General features: G+C 35.4%; 2 protein-coding genes across 7 annotated transcripts; one reads left to right on the top strand and one right to left on the bottom strand.

Moving 5' to 3' along the window:
- The first annotated feature begins 158 nt into the window (after positions 1 to 158).
- Positions 159 to 1,695, top strand: LOC114873188 (RPA-interacting protein-like). Its single transcript, XM_029181251.2, has 3 exons — positions 159 to 287; positions 382 to 619; positions 675 to 1,695. The coding sequence occupies exons 1-3, from the start codon at positions 159 to 161 to the stop codon at positions 1,001 to 1,003; spliced, it is 696 nt and encodes a 231-aa protein (XP_029037084.1). The 3' UTR covers positions 1,004 to 1,695.
- On the bottom strand, positions 1,276 to 21,085 carry LOC114873184 (carbohydrate-responsive element-binding protein). Of its 6 annotated transcripts, XM_029181238.2 has the most exons (17): positions 20,837 to 21,085; positions 16,941 to 17,308; positions 9,901 to 10,007; positions 7,231 to 7,304; positions 6,976 to 7,101; positions 6,596 to 6,827; positions 6,360 to 6,455; positions 6,028 to 6,298; positions 5,431 to 5,956; positions 5,136 to 5,318; positions 4,900 to 5,044; positions 4,554 to 4,762; positions 3,914 to 4,377; positions 3,713 to 3,836; positions 3,504 to 3,633; positions 3,266 to 3,316; positions 2,994 to 3,086 (listed from the first exon to the last, which is right to left on the bottom strand). In XM_029181238.2, exons 2-16 carry the CDS (start codon positions 17,288 to 17,290, stop codon positions 3,285 to 3,287), a joined length of 3,069 nt encoding a protein of 1,022 aa, XP_029037071.1. In that variant the 5' UTR covers positions 17,291 to 17,308; positions 20,837 to 21,085; the 3' UTR covers positions 2,994 to 3,086; positions 3,266 to 3,284. The 6 variants fall into 6 exon arrangements, with proteins under 6 accessions (XP_029037069.1, XP_029037070.1, XP_029037073.1 ...); XM_029181236.2 differs by lacking the exon at positions 3,266 to 3,316 and having other exon boundaries at positions 1,276 to 3,086; XM_029181237.2 differs by lacking the exon at positions 3,266 to 3,316 and having other exon boundaries at positions 1,276 to 3,086; positions 6,596 to 6,809; positions 20,837 to 21,084.
- Positions 21,086 to 21,231: the final 146 nt, after the last annotated feature.

Raw genomic sequence — 21,231 nt, 5'->3', positions numbered from 1 at the left:
CCAATACATATTGTTAAAAATATTCTATACGAACAAAAATTGATTTGAACTTCAAATCTATTGCGCATGCGCAGTGAATTCAAGCGAAACAACACGGAACTTTTACCGCCAAGTGTTTTCTTCAAGTGCCTTTTATTGCTTTTCCTATAAATTAAAAAATGTTTAAGTGTACAAAAGATATGGAAAACATAACTTTAAGTCCTACTATGACTGCCAAATTGAAAAGCAAAAATGCTGCTAAAAAGATCAAGGAAGGATCGCCAAAGTTTCAAGAAGTCTTCAGAGAGGTTAGCTCTCGAACACTATTTTCGAATTTTCAAAACTTTCCAATGTGATTCAGTATTATATGCGCCTAATTTGTGTAATCAAAATGAATTTCAGAGATGTCGACAAAGAATGCGCGAGAAACGAAGACAATTATTTAACAACGGTAGATTTGGTTTGGAAACAAGTTTGGAAGAAGTTCAAGATACCTTATCCGAAATTGTGCGTAAAGAGTTAAACGATCTCGTTACCACGGATTTAGATCCAACTCTGAATCCTTTCTCTCCTATAACCAGTGAACCACTTAATACTGAAGAAGCAATGGAGCTTGAAACTGAAATACTTAATGAAGAAGGTAAATTTACTCCAACAGAAAGTTTGAAAAATGTTATGTGGATTATTACTTACAGAACAATGGATATTAGAAGAGTATGAAAAAATGTCACAGGAAGAAATGGAGTCATTAGCATTAATTGCAGATACAGAAGGTGAAGTCATTTGTCCTATATGTCAGACATCTAATCTCATTCAAAAAGAAAATCATATAACTTGTACATCCTGTGACTTCACATTGAATGGTAGTATCACCTTAAAAGATCTAGGATATGTTATAAAGAAAACTGCAAATACTCATTCTGAGATATGTAGAGAACCACCTGGTTTTCTATCAGTTCCTGAAAATAACACATGTTTATACTTAGTTTGTAACAAGTGTTCAACTTGGCTATCAATAGTATAAATTTTTATATTTCTTAATTAATGTATTGACTTTCAGCCTTAAAAATAAGCTAATTTATTTGTTTTTGTACAATTAATCGAAGTAAATTATTATTAGTTTTTTAATTGACTAGTTATATAAATTTAAATGAATTTCATAATGGGCATCACATTGATGTCCATTAGGATAATACAAAAAATTGTAAATATGATCATATTTCCTTTTCTTAAGTCAAATATAAAAGTAACAAAAAATTATAAATACGAAATAATATAGGAAAGAGAAAAAAAAAATGGAATTAAAATTTTTTTTTATGGAAGTAAACATTTAACAGTACATGAATGTTTATGTGATTATATGATACATATTGTACAAAAACAACATCCCATCATTGATTCTTTATATTTTTTATGACTTATGAGTACACAATGTAAATTTCAAATAAAAGACGTCTGTATATTGTAAAAATCAAATTAAGTAAATTTTATGTTTTGTGATCATTGAAAGAAGCAGGTTAAGCTTTTGAAAAACTATACATCACTCACACTACATAACATTTTGTTATATACAATTAATATTTAATGACAATAATAACATTACAATACGCAGAAGTCTTTCATGGCTTAAGCTAATATTTAAATTTTATAAATGATTTGTACATTATCACATGAAATTTCGCAATAAAAACTTCACATTTCATAACATTATTAGTATATTATGTATACTTATAATTTCTGAGCAACCCATTTTTCATCTCGTACGTAGTTCAATTATATGCAAATATAAATTCTTCATTCTACTATGCAAGTATCAACAACTATGTATTCAATATAGTGTACATACACGGTCGGTATTGATAAAAATGTATAATCTTCAATTGTTAAATTTAATTGCACCTATAATAGTAAAAGGCATAATTTCATAGATTTTAAACTTCTGATTCCAGTCTTTCGTAATAGAATTTTATGATACCGATTTCACCTAGGTACTCCTACATGTATTTCCCCGAGGTGTAAAAAGGTTTATATAACTTAGCGCTAATTTTTCGTTAACAATTCTTTATTCATTCATTTTCCAAAACTAAACGATTAAAAAAAATTACTTGTATTTCAATTATCATAAAAATATATCGATAACACACAACGTATGTGTCCACAATATATTTTTATCTTAAAGATAGAAAGAAATGTTATCTACAAAAAAAAAGAACAATTTCAAAAACATTAATTCCATTTTCTTATAGAGCAACAGATAAAACGTTAATTTTTTAGTAGTACTGCCAAAAATATGGTACTAAGTCGAAAACAAGCATAGTAAAAATATAATGGAATGGTTTGCTCTATATATTTTTCATCATTGTTTCCTTAAACATTACCAAAATATATAGGCAAGTATTATAACGAGTTAAATGAGTCAACGAAAACACAATTTATCATAAAAATGTTATCGCAATCCGAACATGAAATATAATTTTTCTTAGCGCTGGATGAAAGTAAATACGTGATGCGACATAATTACCTAATAAATATAAATGTACCTTTGCTTTGTTAATATCTGATACAAACATAACTGCGATAACAGACATAAAAAAAAAACATGTTCAAATCTCAATATGTTCCAAATCTGTAACAGTCTATACACATTTTGTAAATCATTTGCAATTAAATTCATGTACATTTCCACGTGCTCTTTATACAATTAATAATCCTCAATCATCCTATCTTTTAATCACAATTTCGAAAAAAATGAGACAAGGAAAAATTGCACTTTTATCTTTAACCAGGATCGTTGCGTAAGGAAACCTGGAGAAAATCTACTATGAACCAAAGGAAAAAGAGAAATTGTCATCAGAATTTTCACGCGGTTTCTTCTAAAACTGGCTTATGGCTACGGTAACTGCTTTTATTCTGCTGGTATGCGACTAAATCTTAAACGTACATGCAAATTACGTTTCGCCGTCGAATTTGCATAATATAAATTGGTCATTGCGTTGATCGTCGCCGTTCCGTACGATTGACTGCTGCGAGTGCTTCTTCAGGTAGACGACCAGGATCTGATAGAATATCAGTGGCAGTACACAGATATCTGAGGGAGTTCAGAACGGCTGAAATGTAAATGTGAAAATAATAAGAACATTAAAAAATACACATACCCTATTTAAATATTGTAGTTGTTGTCCACTGGAAGAATACTATCTATCACCATTTTTATACTATTATAATAAAGACAAATACTTAACACGTTGGCTATCATAGTAATATGGATTATGAAGGGTATTAATACCTTATTGGTTGGAAGACTATTAATAGGATTCTTGATGCCAGCTGTTATTTACTGAAAACCAATCAAAAGAATGCTTTGATTATAAACAATTCACCTATAATTTAATTAAAAATAATAAAATAAGTTATAATTATTTATTTCAAGAAAAATTATGCCGATCAACTTCAGGGCAGTCAACGTGTTAAGCTTCAGAGATTTGGGACAGAATTTAGTATATTCTTTGTTTTTGAGTGCAAACCTGGTCTGAGATCGACAAGCGAGCAATGCTGCTCCACCCACAACATTGTACTTCTGTATAAATCTTCGATGCTCGCGGTTGACACTGACGTATTGAAGGAAATCATCAAAGGCTCAAGTAATATACTGAACTAATGATTTTATAAGGAAACTACAATATTATATACTCAATCAATCATCAAATGAGATTTATATAAAAAAAAAGGATACAATCCAAAATTTCCAATTTTCTCGTGTACGAGTACGTACGTACTCGTCGAACATCTCCTTCATCTTACTAGTCCTGTGTCTAGAAATTGGAGCACCCGTTGCAGGAAGCATAGATTGACAATTACTGTAAGAGAGTATCTTAAATTAACTTTTTTTCAAAAATCATTTATCTTTATTTTATTTATTTCTGACTGCCATTACCTAATCGACGTATTAAGGCACTCGATTTGGCTTCTCAAGCTATCCATCTCCTCTTTCAACTGATTTCTCTCCGCCCTCAACTGCCTGATATAATCCGCCCCCTTCTGCAACATCGCGGCTTTGCTCAACTTCGTGTTTGGATTCTGACTGAGCTGCGGTATCAAACTGTGCAACATGTCGAATCCATTCTTAATGTTATATCTACGCTTTTGTTCCGCGTGAGTATGCCCCACTCTTCTCTGCTCTTTGTACTGTGCTCGTTCAGTTTCACCCTTTATGTACCCTCGACTTGGTGACATTGGACTTCCTATGCTCATTGGACTATGCAAAGGACTTAAACTTAACGCCTGGGGGCTGTGCGCGTTTGTACTGTCCTTCGGTGATCCAGGACTATTTTGTTGCTGGTGTGACTGAGCGTTTGTACTTAATAATATTTGCTGGCTGCAAGTGGACTGTTGCATAGCCTAATAATGCGATATACAGTTAACGTGTTATACATTACATAAGACAAATGTTTTATTATCGTCAATGTTATATAATCTAAGAGATAAATATTTCATTTTATAAAGTCACGATGAATCGAACACTGAATAATAATTTTCAAGGATTCCACACAGTCAAGGTGGAATGAAATTTATACCTGTTGCTGAGGTGATTGCACTTGCATCGGTGATGTTTGCATCGACTGAACAGTGACCGGAGTTGTAATATGCTGGGCGGTCGTCACCTGCGTGGGCGAAGCTGAAGGTGGAAGCATTGGTAAGATGTGTTTCATTGTAGCGGCTGTTTGGTTCACTGTCGGCATTATATTATCAGCCGGCATATTCATTGTATGTACACCAGATGTGTCTATGTAACGATATTGAAGCTCTCATAATATTCTTTATCGATGAAAAATAATACCAGGTTTTTGATTTCTCAATAATCAGTTGCCGAAACAATTATGAAAATAGGAAAAGTTATATTACGTTTCTTGTAATACATACTATTCGTGAGTAACTGTGCGAGCAAAACATTGTTATTTAGATTTAGAGCGGGATCGCTCGCCGCTGATACTAATGGAGGTGGATGCATTCGTGGAGCAGTTAACGATGAACTACTTCGAGATCTATTTCTCGTTTTCATCTGATACTAAAGAACAAAATATAAAACACAATTACACGAAGAAAAGAAAAAAAAAAAGACAAACATCATTCGTATAACGTATGAGACAAATATGAACCTTGGGCACAGCGAAAACTTCCTCTTTCTCCGAATTCGATACACCAGGTTGCGGTAACAATTTTGTAGGTTGTACAGTTGTCGGTGTGCTGAGATCCAAACCCGAGGATCTGCACTGTAACAGTATCGGCGATTGCGATGGTCGCTCCGCGGAAACCGATACCACCTGTTGTGGTGGGTGTGTCTGTAAAGAAAAAACACATGACAATCTGATTCCGCAGCTAATCGCAGTTTCCAACGTTAATACATTATTCAAACTATGAAATAACTTCTTCATCACACGTCATGTAATATACCTTGAAATTATTCGCATTGAATTTACATTGCTGCGCATTAAAGCTCTGCGGAAGAGAGGAGAATTTGTAACACTGTTGCGGTTGAACGACTTTGTAAGGCTTGGTGGACACAGGTGCGACCGGTGGCAAAGGTCTGATAGCTCTGTGCTGAGTAGACACCGTGGAATTTGTCTGACCAAAATTTTGTTGTACAGTTACCAAGTTCTGAACGTGGCCAGTGATAGGTGATATTTGATTAGCGTGTACAGATTGGTCATTTAACCCTGCCAATTGCATTTGATTCTGAACAGGTGTCAGTTGAACGGTTTGTATCTCCATAGCATAAGACTGTTGAGAACTCTGAGGGTAAGCAGAATTCTGCTGATGCGTTGTTCTTTGATACGTATTCTGTTGTTGTTGAGCTTGTTGAATCACTCGGCTAGTTCTCGAAGAGATCCTACTTGGTCGACTCTTTTCCCTGATAGGTTGACTCGTTGGAGGTGGTTCATAGCTTTGTTGTATAGTATTATAATTCTCGCCAAGAGCTCTGAAACGTACACGTAGCGATTGAAACATGACATTCACCGAATGACAAATCACTCAAGAACTAAGACTCACATGTTATTCCTGAACGCATTTGGCTCCGGTTGAGATTGAGTATATATCTTGGCGGTATACTGAAGATTTTGTATAGTGCCCGAATGCTCGTCCCGAGTTAACGCTTGCTGTTGCGAAGCTTGATCGTTCTTCACTGCCGATTCTTGGCTTAGCTCGTTCATTTGATTCATAGGCGTCATCAGGTCGAGATCAGGATAGTTCGCGTTCAAGCTACCGTTTCGAAACATATCGTCCTCTTCGGGTACAGGTGGTAACTTCGAATTTAGAAATTCTAAAACACGTTGCATTTCATTATTATCTTTTAATCGTAGACATAAAGCTTGATTTTGTACCTTGCAGTGGCTCGAGGGTGTCCATAAAATCGTCTAAATTCGGCTGGAGAGGTCCAAGACTGGGTTGTATAAAATCCGCCAGACTAGCTCCTCGCGCTGCAATTATAGATAATATTAATTGAAATATGATATTTTATATTTCATGCTCTTTTGGGTTGTTCAATTTCTTCTCTTTTTTTTCTTTGGTACAATTTGTCGTGGTGTCTCCTACACAGCTACTTGAATTAATGAGTTACCAATTTCTCTGGGATCGGGAAAGTATATTGGTTGATTCGAACTGATTGTTGAAAATAACGTATCAGTCATAAGCTCCATGTAATCCTCATCAACCATCATACTCTCTCCTCCTGGAGTCCCAGTGGTCCCTCCGTGTATGTTGCCTGTACCTGCTCCATAGTTGCCCGAGTTTCCCAATCCGGTGTCCCAATCTAACACATCCATCGATTCCATCTGAAACGACGATGGTTTCTGCTATTAAATGCTACAGATTCTATACCACCGAATCCACTACATAACATTGAGTGACTTAAACAATAACATATGGATATCGTGACAGTCAAAGTATTAACTTAAACAGCCTCCTGTTTATTTGACCATACTAAAATAAAATAAGTACCATCTCGCTGCCATCCTTGTTCGTCCAGCCAAGGATCTTGTTCCGGTAGAACATACGCCATTTCTTGTATTCCGCAGTAACCGCAGCAAGTTTTCGCTTCCAGTATTTGCCTTCTAAGACCACCGCCTGATAAGAAAGTTGATTTACGCTTGAATAACGTTCCTTATGACGGAACGTAACGGTTTTAACGATTGATTTTTTAAAATAAATTATTAATAAACCATCGATTAGTTATCACTCAGCAATCGTACGTACCTCGGGTTTGTTATGAGTATCAACATCCAACGGTGATGCGAACTGGCACACCAGCGTGTTCTGCTTCAGTATAACTGAAAATGAAGAAAATAAATCATTAAATCAGAAGTAAAAATAAGTTCTCATCGGGGAATTGATACAATGTGCACTGGTACAAAGGAACCACGATGCAAACGTCGTTCTAAAAGTGGATGCAACGTGTTTTTTTAGCTAACAAAGAGGTTGACCTCCTCGAGCAACCAGGAAATTCGCAAATACGAAGCACGATAGGTGATTTCATTTATGCAAATGTGGAGTGGTATTCAGGGAGCGGCATAAATCGATTGACATATTTTAACATATGATATTCGAAGGTATTCAATTTTAAAAAGATTAAAAATTAATGAACTTAGAAATTTTTAGACATTACCATATATTTTAATCTTGAACTCTTTAAAATATATATACCCTAAATATTTTCCTTGGATTAGTTAACTCCCTTTCGATTGAAGACCGTGATCGATACGATCGGTAGAAGGGAGTAGAGACGCGGACGTCCCGATGCCTATTTTGCGTCGACGCATTTTGTATCGCAGTCGCGAAATACTTTCTCGCAATCAGTGACGGTGGATACAAAGTCCCGTCTCGAATTGCGAACGAAACTCTTCCTGAACGTTCGATTTTCAAATTCACTCCGATATCTTTCTCTTATTCACCAATGCTCTTCTGCTCTCTTCTACCTTACGCTACCACCTTCCTTGTCTCTTTTTAGAGAAAATCGAGATCGAGTGTCATTTTCACCTCAATTTCATTAATCAATCACGTGGAAAGTAAAACTTTCGCTTAACAGGGCTGAAAGGGTTAAAAGAAAATCGTTATTTAAATATCATCAAGCAGTTTGTTTGGAATGAAAAATTCAAGCTGAGACTAATAATAGAGGATTTATTAATAGTTTGATAAGTAATTGACCGACAGAATGGAACCTCAAAGACATCGACTTAATTCCTCTTAACCCTTTGATTGTTTAGTCCACACGTGGGACACTTAAGTATACAAAGCGAAGAGGAATTGTATTTTTATCCTAACTTCGATCGGTCAATTAAGCCTCATTGTTTATTAGAGAATTTCTTTAGTGAACAATCAATTTCTAAGTTTACCTCGATTTTCTCTGGATTCAAAGTCACCGCTTTAACTAAATGATAAGAATAATAATAACAAAATGACGATGGAAACAGAGCAGAAGAGAAAATTAATAAAAGTACGTAGAATTATAACGACCCGGTAAAATTTCGTGGACTTAGAACGAGAGTGTTCGCGGAACTGAATCGACAATTTTGTTGGAAAACTTATAGAAAGACGAGGTGTGAAGATCCCCGTTGGCGGGGATTCTTTGTCACTGCCGTGTCACGTGCAAGATATTTCTTTATCTCGTCGAATCGCGAGTCGTCTATCTGCCGCGTATCGCTTTATTTTCGCGGCTGGATATCTTGAATCAATTTAATTTGGCTTTAGATTACACTCTATCTCGTTAAATTTGTTTCTCGATTGTAAAACTTGCCTTTAGTTCGAAAGCATTTTCACTACCCCCTTTTCGATCCCTTTTGATCACGCGATATCGCGTACTCAATCGCCGGTGTTTAACACTAGACTGCCGGACAAATAGATCCTTCAAAATAGGTATAGCACATATGGATTTTTTGAATTAAGAAGTGAGAGGGGAAGGAATTAGTATTTGTATACATTTCATAATTCTATTAAAAACCAACATATGTTTAAAAAAAAATTATTTAAATTTTTCTATATTGTATATAGCAATAAAATCGTAAATGAGTCAAATTGACTCGCTCCGGCAATCTATCAACTTGGTAAATAACAATTAATCTTTCTGTTTCTACGCTAAATATTTTACATTAATTAATATAACAAAGATTACAAATTTAGAATTGTAAATTTGACTGGAAACAATGAAAAAAGAGTATTCGATAAGATTTGTATTTACTGAAGTGTAAAAATAAGTTGAACCAATGTGACCCACCCCCGAGTTCAAACGATTAAAATATCCACGTTTAATTTTACAATAACAATAAAAAATAAGATTGTCCACCGTTTCAAAAAGCGCCTTCCTCTTTCAGCGACGTCTGTTTATCAATTGACCCTCGAACTGTGACAACTCATCCGGAGTAAAAAAAAAGAGGAATGGAAAAAAGAATAAAAAGTAGGCGCGACGTTATCAATGTTGCTCCGGGTTATCGTACGAAACGATTCGTAATGCTCAGAAAAATCTGTACAGTCAACGTGCCTTGTGCTTCGCGTACTACTTCCGGTTACTGGAATCGCTTGAAACGGTTACAAGAGATTACATATGTGTTTGAATAATCCTGCTGAATGAATGAAAGTTATTATAAATGAAATATAAACACGGTAGAGATTTCATTAAACCTTCTAGTGTGTTGTATAATAATCACAAATACATCGGTAAAATTTTATGAATGAGCTATTGATGCTCTTAGAGAAAGATTTGTCTACTATTTTGACTTGTTATTAATCGCCTTCTGTAATCAACATTTAACATGATAATTACGTTTAATAATTTCAATCAGCGAAGGACATTCCACCCTATCGTTACTATAATTCCTAAATGGTAAATAAAATTCATCCACAGTTTTCTATAGAGAGTATAACTGTTCTTACATTGCATGTGCCAGCATCTCCATATTACGTTGTTTAGCCTGATCTTGTCCTTCCATCTCAGCCTGATCCCTTTGAACCGATTCCACTTGGGCGATGTCAATTTCTGTCTGGAACAAATTCAAATGCCCATACGTCATACCTACTGTAAATAAGTTTGAATTTTTATTAAACTCTTATTGTTAGCAAAAGCTAATCTATTCATTATTGCGGTATCTTTTTCCGCAATTAAGATTCAAGATCTTTCGTCATTAAAGGCTCATTGTCAGCGGGATTTGAATGGTTGAAAAGCTCGTTTACGAGGCTTAAAGCTTAGCTTATTATCTTAATAAAACGCATTATCAGGCTTTTAAGAATTTTACGGAACTATCATCGTAGAGAATCGGTCTCGATCCGTGTTTACTCAAACACGGCAAATACTCAGCCGTGTTTGCGCGACTCAGGCGAATACCGTTCTAAATATAAACGAACGATGGAATGAAATAAGCAGAGGATACGAATTAAGATTTTCCACGGATTCGGTTTCTCATTGGGAAACACCGATGACCATGCGAAAGTTATTTAAATCAAGTACCCTCTTCAGTTTGCCAGTGTCAATATTGCTTTACATTCTGTTTTCACTTTTCTCTCATATTATTTGTAATAACAATATGCAATTAAAACAATAATAATAAATAATAGCGTGAACTTGCAGTATCTGTGACAATATAATTGCTTGCTTATCTTAACGTCTTTTCTTTCCCCTTTCAATTGAAATTTTTAAGTCTTCTCCCAATTACGAAAACAGATTCAATTTTCACAGGCTGTTGTTTCTCTTTCACGATGAATATAATCTGGTTATCTGATAATTATTTGTTCGTCACACGACCTATATGCCTTGGAGAAACGATGCTGATTATCATCGTTTGTCCAAGATTTTCTTCAACCAAGTATTTTTCTCTTTCGTTATATCTGAAATTGCATGTTCTTAATCCCTTGTATTAAAAGCAAAGTGTAATGAAGAAATAATACTTATAGAGCTTTGAGGATTAATCATTATACAACAGATGTGGCACGGAAACTGCTTAAGATTAACATCTCAATAGGATTAAATACGCTTGTGATATAAAAACAAAGATAATTGAATTGCAAACTCATTTCTTATAAGAGATAAAACATTTAAAACTAAATAAAAAGTATCTACAGAGAAATGTGTAAGAAACTAGAGAGAGAATAGAATGGATCTGATATTCTAAAAATGTACCCTCGATAAATATGGTAATAAATAATAATGTATACATGAAATTAATCAGGTCATTGACTCTCTGTAACGTACAATGAATTAGTGAACTTGGCCTTTGACAGAAATTCTAATTACGTTTCTAATTGTAATAAGGATAACAGCTTGATTGCTCTTGAATTTAATCAAATAATGAAATGAAATAACAAAATGAAATTATGCATTCTCACTGTGCCAATCAAAGTGTTGATGTTTAACACTTATTCAACGCATTATAAACGATAATATTCAATGTATCACGAAACAGCATCATCATCGGCACTGATAAGGCGTTAAGAAAGGAATTACGCAAATCATTGAAAGCGTGACAAGCATTAGAGCAATCGTAAAGAAGCTCAGGATAGTTCAATTAATTTAGCTGCGTTTGCGAGTCGGGTATCAAAGCGGTTCACATAAAATTTGAATGTCTGAGTAGTGTTATATAGTGTGCACGCTTTTACATTCACTTTGTAACGCCCTTTGATTCAAGAAAATAATTAAAGCACGTTACTTTATCGGATAGTTAAGTACAGCAATTTATTGTAAGCATTGTCATATCGTTGTCATAAATAACGAAATGTTTGCGCATAAATTTGGGACTGAAGAAATTCCAAAATACCATCATTATCTCAATCTCTTGAAATATAACAGTATATAATATACAAACAATTAAACATGTTATCCTATTATCCACAGCATTTTTAAAATAACTATATGTCGTTTGAAGATTATATCTTAGGTAGAAACGTGTTTACACTGATATAATGGTATGCAAATTTGTACAATAATTCCTGCTATTTTTTTCTGATTTCAAAAAACAAACGCATACGCTGATTCATTGAGAGAAACGTGCAACGATAGTTGGGAACTGATAAACAAACAGTACAGCATTCGGGACAGATAAGAAGAGAGATAGGTAAGTACAGAGATCTGGCTGTGTAAACGATAACATATTTTTCCAGTTGTGGAAAATATGGAAATTGCAGAAAAGCTGAATGCTACAAAATTACATTACTTATTAAATAAACTTATGGAAATAAGTTATTTGAATACTAACCAAGTATCCTAATAAGCTGTGTAGTGTAATAAACGATAACATATTTTTCCAGTTGTGGAAAAGCTGAATGCTACAAAATTACATTACTTATTAAATAAACTTATGGAAATAAGTTATTTGAATACTAACCAAGTATCCTAATAATGAAATTGAGAAATTTATTGAAAACTGAGCTGATCTGTTTGCTTTCTGAGTAGTTCATACGTTCATAGAGCATACACATTAGTGACATGTGCATGTGTGCGATGACGCAGTGGCCTTGCATGATAAAAGACACGATGCGACAAACGCATACACACACCAGTCTTTACGGTAATTTAGCTCGATTCATATTTTCGAGTTACGCGGGTCGCGAGAGAACGCAGCGAACGCAGAATTAGCGAAGCTCGCATGAATCATTACAAATCATTCCATCAGCAAAGTTTTCCTTCGTTTCATCGAAAACTCAGGATTTTCCTTGATGCACAAGCTGAGCTTTTGATATGGTTCAGATAATTTTCAAGTACACAATGATCGCATTCGGTGATAAGCAAACAATTCGCTATTTGAAAGGAAATATTTATCGAGCTTGGATTTTCCAGGATCATTTCGAATCGCTGATTAATCATGATTGTTTAAATCATTTTTATCTAAGATCGTGGATAAGATCATAGCCGAATCTTATCACCTTCTGAAGATTTTCTAATTTATATACCGTGTTTTCAATTATTCAATATACAATCCTAATTTATTCGCATAACGTTATGTTTTTTAATAAATAATGATTCATTTGAAATTCCTAATAATGCATACACGTACCACGCATTGAACATTTTACAAGGAAAAAGGTGATTATTAAAAGCTAGTAACGGTTTCTCAGTGCATAATCAATACACGCTTATCACGGAGGTGAATTGCAATTAACATAGAATAATTATCGTGTAAATGAGAGTGCTATTATGAGCAACGGTCTGGCTTGTTCCTTACAATTTTTCTATTCATCAGCACTTTCATAAACGCTATAAAAAGATTGTATTTCATAAATTGTACATTTTGATTTTTAAAAATTCCTACAGTGTCCCGCAATGTCCCCAAAAATTTCATTTTTGGAAATGATGCCGACATCATTGATCATTTCCAAAGAAGCAATGCCAAATTTCTCATTAAATAATCTTTCGCCGTTTTAATAGTATTTCTATTAATGAATGTTTTATTTCTGTACTTTTTTGTACTAGGTTTATTTTGTTAATAAAGAGATAATTTGAATCCATCTCATTTTTAAATTTGTAACTGGCCCGTTGTAAAAAAAGGTTGCTCATCCCTATAGATAATAATATTTAACTTAACCGTAGGACAAAAGCCACACATAGATGATATCATTTCTATGGTGTTATCAATGAAAGACTTACATTTCTTATTTGCACAGGGAACGGTACATCAGGAATGGCGTGTCTTACAGTTACGAAAAGATAGATTACGAAGTATGATAGACGTCGAAGAATAAACATACAAAATGTTACTATAAACCTTATATTGTCAACATGATTCACGTCATTTATCGCGTCGTACGCAAACAGTATACAACCTCGCAGTGGAATTATCGTTGGTATACGGAAAAGGCATTCTTTCAAATTCTATGTAATGAACTTTTTGCAATTTTTATAACAATAATCGAACTCGAATAGTTATGAAAATCCAATTTGATTCAGAAGCAAATCGCTTGAAATATTGATGAAAATTATAATATTATCCTATTAAAGTAAGAATCAACGAAAAGTGTTGCTTTTATCATTTTTGTTTTTCAACGTAAACGAAATTTACGATCGTGTTATGTTCGGTAGAGAAGTGTGTTCAAGTTGCGTCATTAATGACAATAATATCGCTACTCTTAGTCAGATAAAAATATATACATACACGCCTTTTCAGTTTGCACGTCCAATTACAGTACCGACATAAATCATCATCAACTGATTAACCCTTTCGTTGAGAAGGCGGAACAATAATAGCCGGAACGCTATCGGTGGAATTACGATATCTCTTCATTTATTATCCAATCTTATAGCCGGATAAAATAATGCGTTTACGTTGAAGCATACGCTACGGCTATTGTTTGTTGTTCTTTTTCCATTTCATTGTTTTTTTACTGCAACCTTTTCTAACCACTGTGTATAATTTCTTTAATTAATTATGTCTACTGAATTTTTTGTTTTTTCGACAAATAGTGTCTGTATTTTTTAAAAAGACACGACGATTTATGATGTATGCAAAGCGATACAGTGGTGATTACAGAAAGTATTCTAATTAAGAAAACAGAAAAATTTCCTAAATATTTGGACCCTTTGGAAAAAGAAATATTTAACTCTAAATTAGACGATAACTCTCTTTCAACAAATAAACAAGTGTTTCCAACATTATAAAATAGTAAAGTAACAAGAAATGGCTTATCAACGACGGTAAAGAAAATGTTGTAGAAGACAACAGAACAATTCGATTCAATTAATGACAATATATCTTTTTCCTCGGTACAAGTAATTTGTAGACTTACTTTAATTGGACACGCTTCATTTCTAACACGTCCCGTGAATATTGATGTGAAATTTTGACTACCGTCATCGATATGCGAGAGAAAAAAAATATGAAAAGAACAATTGTTTAAACAGCCTTGAAACATTGGAATTTTTCGCACGTGTCTGTTTCGGGGGCAAAGGTGCTTCTCGATCAGCCAAATGTTGCGAGATATCGTGTATGAAATCTGATAAGTTATAACCAACGATATGTGATAACACGCCTGCCAGACCACTCGACTCCTTTGAATTTATTTCAATACTGTAGCGAATTACAAATGAAAACGATTCAACTAACAGATTCTACAAGATGTAAAGATTTCATCTTTCACGATATGTGAGATTCACTTGTAATGATACAATAATTAACAGCTGATCAATAATAAATGTTAAATAGATGATAATTAACTCGAACAGTGGATCACTGAAGCAGTGAAAATTTTTAAACTTTAAACTATTACTCTGAATACTACCTTCTTTAGTATACTCGCTTCTATTCGAAGCATTAAGTTTATTTCATTTCAGCTTAAGATTTCCAGATCCAATAATAAGAGGAGTAGGAATTTCAAAAATTCCTAATTGCAGAAGTAGAAAAGCCGGGTAAGGTAGGCAAAATGGCCCTTGAACCAAATTAAATTCAAACCAGAATTTTTTCAGAATTTTCGAATATTATTAAATTGGATAAATAGGGCAGGATCTGGCGTTTCTTTTGCCCCCCCCCCTGGTTAAGATAAAGGATTGAAAATTGGTGTACAGAATGACGCATTGTAAATTTAATTTGGTTCAAGGGCCATTTTGCCTACCTTACCCGGCTATACCCTTTCAGTAGATTCTTCAGGATAGCACAGAGGGTGTCGTAGTCCAAATATCTCAAGAATTCCTACATTAGCAAATAAATAAATAAAACAAATAAATTACAATTTATTTCAAACTTAATATCGCATTACTATCATTCGAGATTGAGAAACTTATAAAAAAGAATGTAATTACTCAACAATTAAAGTCGAGCAGCCACCAAAACAAATTGAATCTACTCTTATCGGTCTTCGAGACGTTCAATTGAAATCTACAAATTCTAGGATAACTTTCAAGTGTCCCTCTCTAAAGGCTTTCCAAGTGGAAAAACGGAAATTGCCACGAAGGCAGTCAGCTCCAGCTTCATCAAGGACGAGCTTAATTGCGATGTTGTCGTTTGGTTCTACGGCCTCTTCTTAATTAATTTAATCGCACGTTATCATCCGGAATGCCGACAGGGTGTAACGTAACGTATGTCTGGTTTGAAATACAGTTGGAATCTGCGTTGCCCTACTAATCTCCCGAAGGGGCCGATTGCGAGACTGTCCCCCTTATTGTTGCAAAACGTATCGACATTTTAATCGCTGGACACGTTCAAACCGCGCGCAATATGTCGTGCCTTCCATTTCTCTTCACCGACATCACGGGATAAAGTTCGTTTCTCTGTTCTGCTTGAGATTTATCGGTCGCTTTCTCACCCTCCTCTTATAGTTGCTTCCACGTACGCTACTAGTGCTATAATATATCTAAATGAATCAACTATTTTATATCATCTACTGATCCTTAATTGGCTACGTAACAACCTGATTGATTCAATGAAAAAGTTTTAATGCCAGAGTCATCACTGATGGTAGATAAAGTCGAGGCACGCTCCATGGAAGAAGTGGGGGCTGATGAGGGCTTGCCACTAAGGAAGGAACCTCATCGATTCAATTAAAAACATTCTTGTAACGATAAAGTAAAGACTATAAAAATTGTATTTTTCATTTGTATTTGATAGGGTTAATGAGTCATCGTTGATCGTTGATAACACCGAGTCACGCTCCAAGCGAGCATTATCAACAAACGGTGGGGATAAAGATTTACAGAGGTGTAAAACTAGGTAAAAGTAGAGCGAGATTCGATCTAAAGCCAACTCCGATCAGACCGGAAGTGAAAAAAAAAAAAAAAATCGGCCATTCGTTGAGATTTTGATCCACTAAACACAATGGCGCAAGAATTTTTTCGATAATTCTTATCATTTGTCTTGTACAAAGTGACAGAAAGTCGAAATGCTTCAGCCCCCTTCTCAAGATTTTCAATCTTAGATACAAGTTGGCTAATAAATATATAAGGTAGAGTTTTCTTAAATTAAGAAAATAATAAAATCCGAGGGAAAAGAGAAACTCACCTGTAAGCGAGGGACATGCACTGGAACAGCTTGTTCAAGGACGTCTCGATGCTGAGCTGCTGAGAACTTTTCTCATTCGACGAATTACTGGCAAATTTCTCGTAAAACAGTCCTATGGGGGCGATGATCGCCATCCTGGCAGCCTCTTCGTCCGGCACAGGAACTGCGAGCTCGTCCTCGTCGTCCTGGGCCTCCGCCTCGAAATCAGACACCATGAAGTGACCAGAGTGTATGGTCTCCCTCGAGTCTCTACCACCATTCTCTCGCTTTCCGCTACCAAGATGATGAAAACTCTGACTCGGAGACGTCGTCATTGTCAACGGTTTTCGGTACATCAGTTCGGCCTGCATCCCTCTTGCGACGGCACTCTGCGGAGCACAGTCGTATCGGAACGTGGTTTGCGGTCGAGTAACAACTTCCGGTCCCGATTTTCCCCGGGCATTCTTGATCGTCCACGTAACCTATTTTACTATGTCTTTATTTGTCTACATAGTGCCTACTAAGCTATAAATTATACTATGCTACTTGCTACTATCCCCTAGCACTACTATGTATAATTACTACAGGGTGATCCTCTCGCCAGTGGACTCAAAGGAAATGCCGCCACACCATTATGAATGGACCCAAGCCATTTTCTCGACGGGGGTGCATACTGTAGCTGTGTCCGTGAAAAGGAGTCGAGGGTATAATTCCGAAAGCCCCATCACCCCAGGAGAACCAAACTTCGGATTTATAGTAGTTGAGGAACGGAAAATGACTAACCTAACCTAGGTTAGGGTTAGGTTAAGGTTAGGTTAGTCATTTTCCGTGAAAATGCGTTCTTATCGAGGTAATAGGGGTTTCCGCACTTTTAGAATACCTTGTATATCTCGAGAACGGTTCATTTGCCAGTTCTGAAAATGGTCTCATTTGATTTCTCGTCCCTCAATTACTATAAATCCGAAGTTTGGTTGTCCTGGGATGATGGGGCCTTTCGGAAGTTTCCCCAAATTTGGTCAAACGTATCATGCTCGCAAAAAGAAGCGGAGAAGAATATTGTTTTTCATAATTAATATCGTAAAATAGACTTTGTATTAAAATAAAGTAACCATACAAAGATGAAATATTTTGCGTTTCATTTCAATTTGAAGATGCTACACTCAATTTGGATAACCCTATACATTACTACAACATGATCCTGCTATCCGACATGGCTACAATATAAAACGAGCACATTTGCAGCCTAATATTAGCCGACCTCATTTCGCAAAATCGCTACGATACAAAGTCTATCGATTTCAATACGATTCTGATGGAACGATCTCTTCTCGTCAGACAAAACAAACGTCTTTATTGAACAGCTTGATAAGGTTACCGTTCTTTGTCCAATGTATCTCATCCCGTTCATCAATATGAACTTTGTTTCCGTTCAAATTTTCCCATCAAACCCATCTACCGCATCGTTGATAGATAAATTGTTCTTGTTCTTCTCTTCGAGTGAGAAAATTCTTTGATAATCAGATAATATAAAGAGAAAACACCTGAAGTGTAACGTCTTTTAAGCCGACGGATGGATTAAGAACATAATAAATAATCTTTACGCTCGGTTGAATGACCGGAGAGTCCGTTTCCATGAAAATATTGTCGCGCGCCAGAATTTCTCGGTGGTCAGTGACTTCTCCGAAGAACGAACACAACACGCCGTCGTTTATATTTAAACTCGACACTTTGATCGGTTTAATACGAGAAAGTTAATTATTGTACGTGTTAAGTTTCTTCGCACCAGACCTTAATTAATGTTAGAAAGTTTCCGACCTTAGTAATCAATCATAATGTATAATTAATGAACAAGTTGTATACTACAAACTTTAATTACTAAATTTGTTTATTAATTTTTTATACTAATTTGAGAATTTCAAAGCTCTATTTGATTTAATAAGCAATGTACACTACCGCAAAAAAGTTTGGAAACATTTGAATTGTTTTAAAAAATAATTTAAAAGTCGAGATGAGTGATTCTACATTGTATTCTTTTGCTTAATTCTAATACTGTTTTATTCTATATTACTATATGGGTGAAGTATATATTTTATATTATGCAGTTAAATTATTTATTATATTTAAATCTTTTTGTTCCCAAACTTTTTGACGATAGTGTATGTTAGATAGTTGTAACGCTATGTAGCCTTCATACAGATACGTGTTACGAAAACGTGTAACGGAAATCGGAGTCCATTCTAATGGCTATCGAACAGTCTGTAATCGCTATCGTAAATTCTGGGTTAATCCGTTACAACCGGTTTCAGGGATAGGAGATTTTTTTCGGGTTATCAACCGGCCATCAACAGCTGACGATATTCCACTAAATAGAAATCCACTAGAATTTACTAGGCGACGAAACAATCTCGTACGATTTTCGATTTACACGTGTGACTTTAAGATACACAAATAAATCGTGTTGCAATATTACACAAGCATTTTTATCGAAACGAATTTTCCCTGTAACAATTATATTTAATAAACGAACTTCCACGACATTGTTATCTCAAAAGTGTTAATGCCCTATCACCCCGGAGTCACTCCGTATCGGTGAGGTTAACCGCTTTATCCATTTGTTCACCAACGTTTTTATACTCCCTTGTTTGGTTTCAAAAAACCCGTATAATTTATTAATACGATCACTTCAATTTCTCTGTAACGGAAGCGGGTTTTAAAAGTGTTACCTCGATCGATAAATTAGGAAAGCAGAAATATTACGATCCTATGAGGAGATAAGACGTGACGCGTGGTCGTGACGTAATCATAAAATACGCGCGTATACCTCCATTGTTATGCTATCGGTATTTTAATCCTTTCATTTGAAATTTATAACTACGTTTGGAGAAAATGACGCATCGTTTTCAATTTTCTAATGTATCGGGGTAGTTTCGAGTCGAGCTTTTCAAAATAGAAACGAACTTAACATTTTTAGACGACGTTAGAACAGACTTTAGATGAGCACACCTCCGATCTCTTATGCAATCGTAGAGTCGCATTTAGGAACTCGCGTCGCAAACAAAAACGTTCCGCTTTAGCCCACACGTGCACGTGGCCACGAGAAAACGTGTTTTTTAGCTGGGACAAAACATGGCCGTGTCTTGATTACGCGATAACAACGACATATTCAAACAGCCTGTCAGAATAACAGTATTACAAAAATTTCCATGAAACGCGATAAGAAAATTTCTAATCTTTGTTAAACGATAAATAAAAATCTACCATCGTCCGTAGATACAACGCGTTTAATGACGAAATAACAAAATCGTGTATCGTGCGTATTCAGAAAGTAACGCTGAAATAGGATAAATGACTAACGTGGTTAATCCCCGCGAAAATACCATCGAACGCGATAAGTATAGCGTTTTAAAGCGTCACGATAGATTTGGCAGTGATACACGCATGGCACCTGTCATGCATAAGAGTATTGTCTAAACCTAACAAGGAAACTACTATGCGTACCATTCTATCCTGTTCCTATTCATTCTATTTACTTATTACGTTTTAGATTCGCTTAAGCAATCGGTTCCAATGCGTTGTATTTCATTTTATTATTATAGAGATCGTATCACGTGCCTGTTATTCTTCAGAAAAATTCAGAAAAATCTGTCCGCATTGAACGATACAAGCGAAAGTCTGCATAGTGTATAGATTTGTTGTACGTTTTCAAAGAAATTCGTGGACGTTCGAGAATGCATTCGTAGCACGAACTACTACTAATAAATATTACTACTACTACTACTACTATTACTACTATTGCTACATAATCGAATATTTTCGTTTCGTAAATAACGATCATTACGAATGCGTAACACGGCACTTGTCGTAAAAGATCACAGTTCTTCTGGTCGACTTTATATTTTTTTCAATCAGCCACTCACCTCTCTTTCTCACTGCGTGTCACCACTCGTCGTTGAAACGTACACACCGTTGCAATAAGACGATAAAATTAATGATCCCCTTTTATTAATTATTTTTTTCTTCGATCTCGACCAATATCGTCGCACTCACGCTCGCCGTCAGGCTGGGCCGCGCGGCGCCGCGCCCGGACGAGGCCCGTACGCGTTATTACACTGCATACGCTCGCTCATACTGCCACTGACGCCATTTGCACGAATCCGCGTCTACGACGGACGACTGGCGACACTTTACCGCACAGCTGACATGGGCGCGATTACGCCGACCAATCAGAGTACAGACGAAACATCGCCACCTATCAACACCACATTTCCGTTTTCTTTTCGAATCTTCAACCGCGCGAATTTATTTTATGTAT

Source organism: Osmia bicornis, chromosome 12, assembly GCF_907164935.1.
Source record: "Osmia bicornis bicornis chromosome 12, iOsmBic2.1, whole genome shotgun sequence".
Lineage (NCBI taxonomy): Eukaryota > Metazoa > Arthropoda > Insecta > Hymenoptera > Megachilidae > Osmia > Osmia bicornis.
The sequence above is the reverse complement of the archived record's forward strand: the minus strand, read 5'-3'. Positions and strand labels throughout refer to the sequence as shown.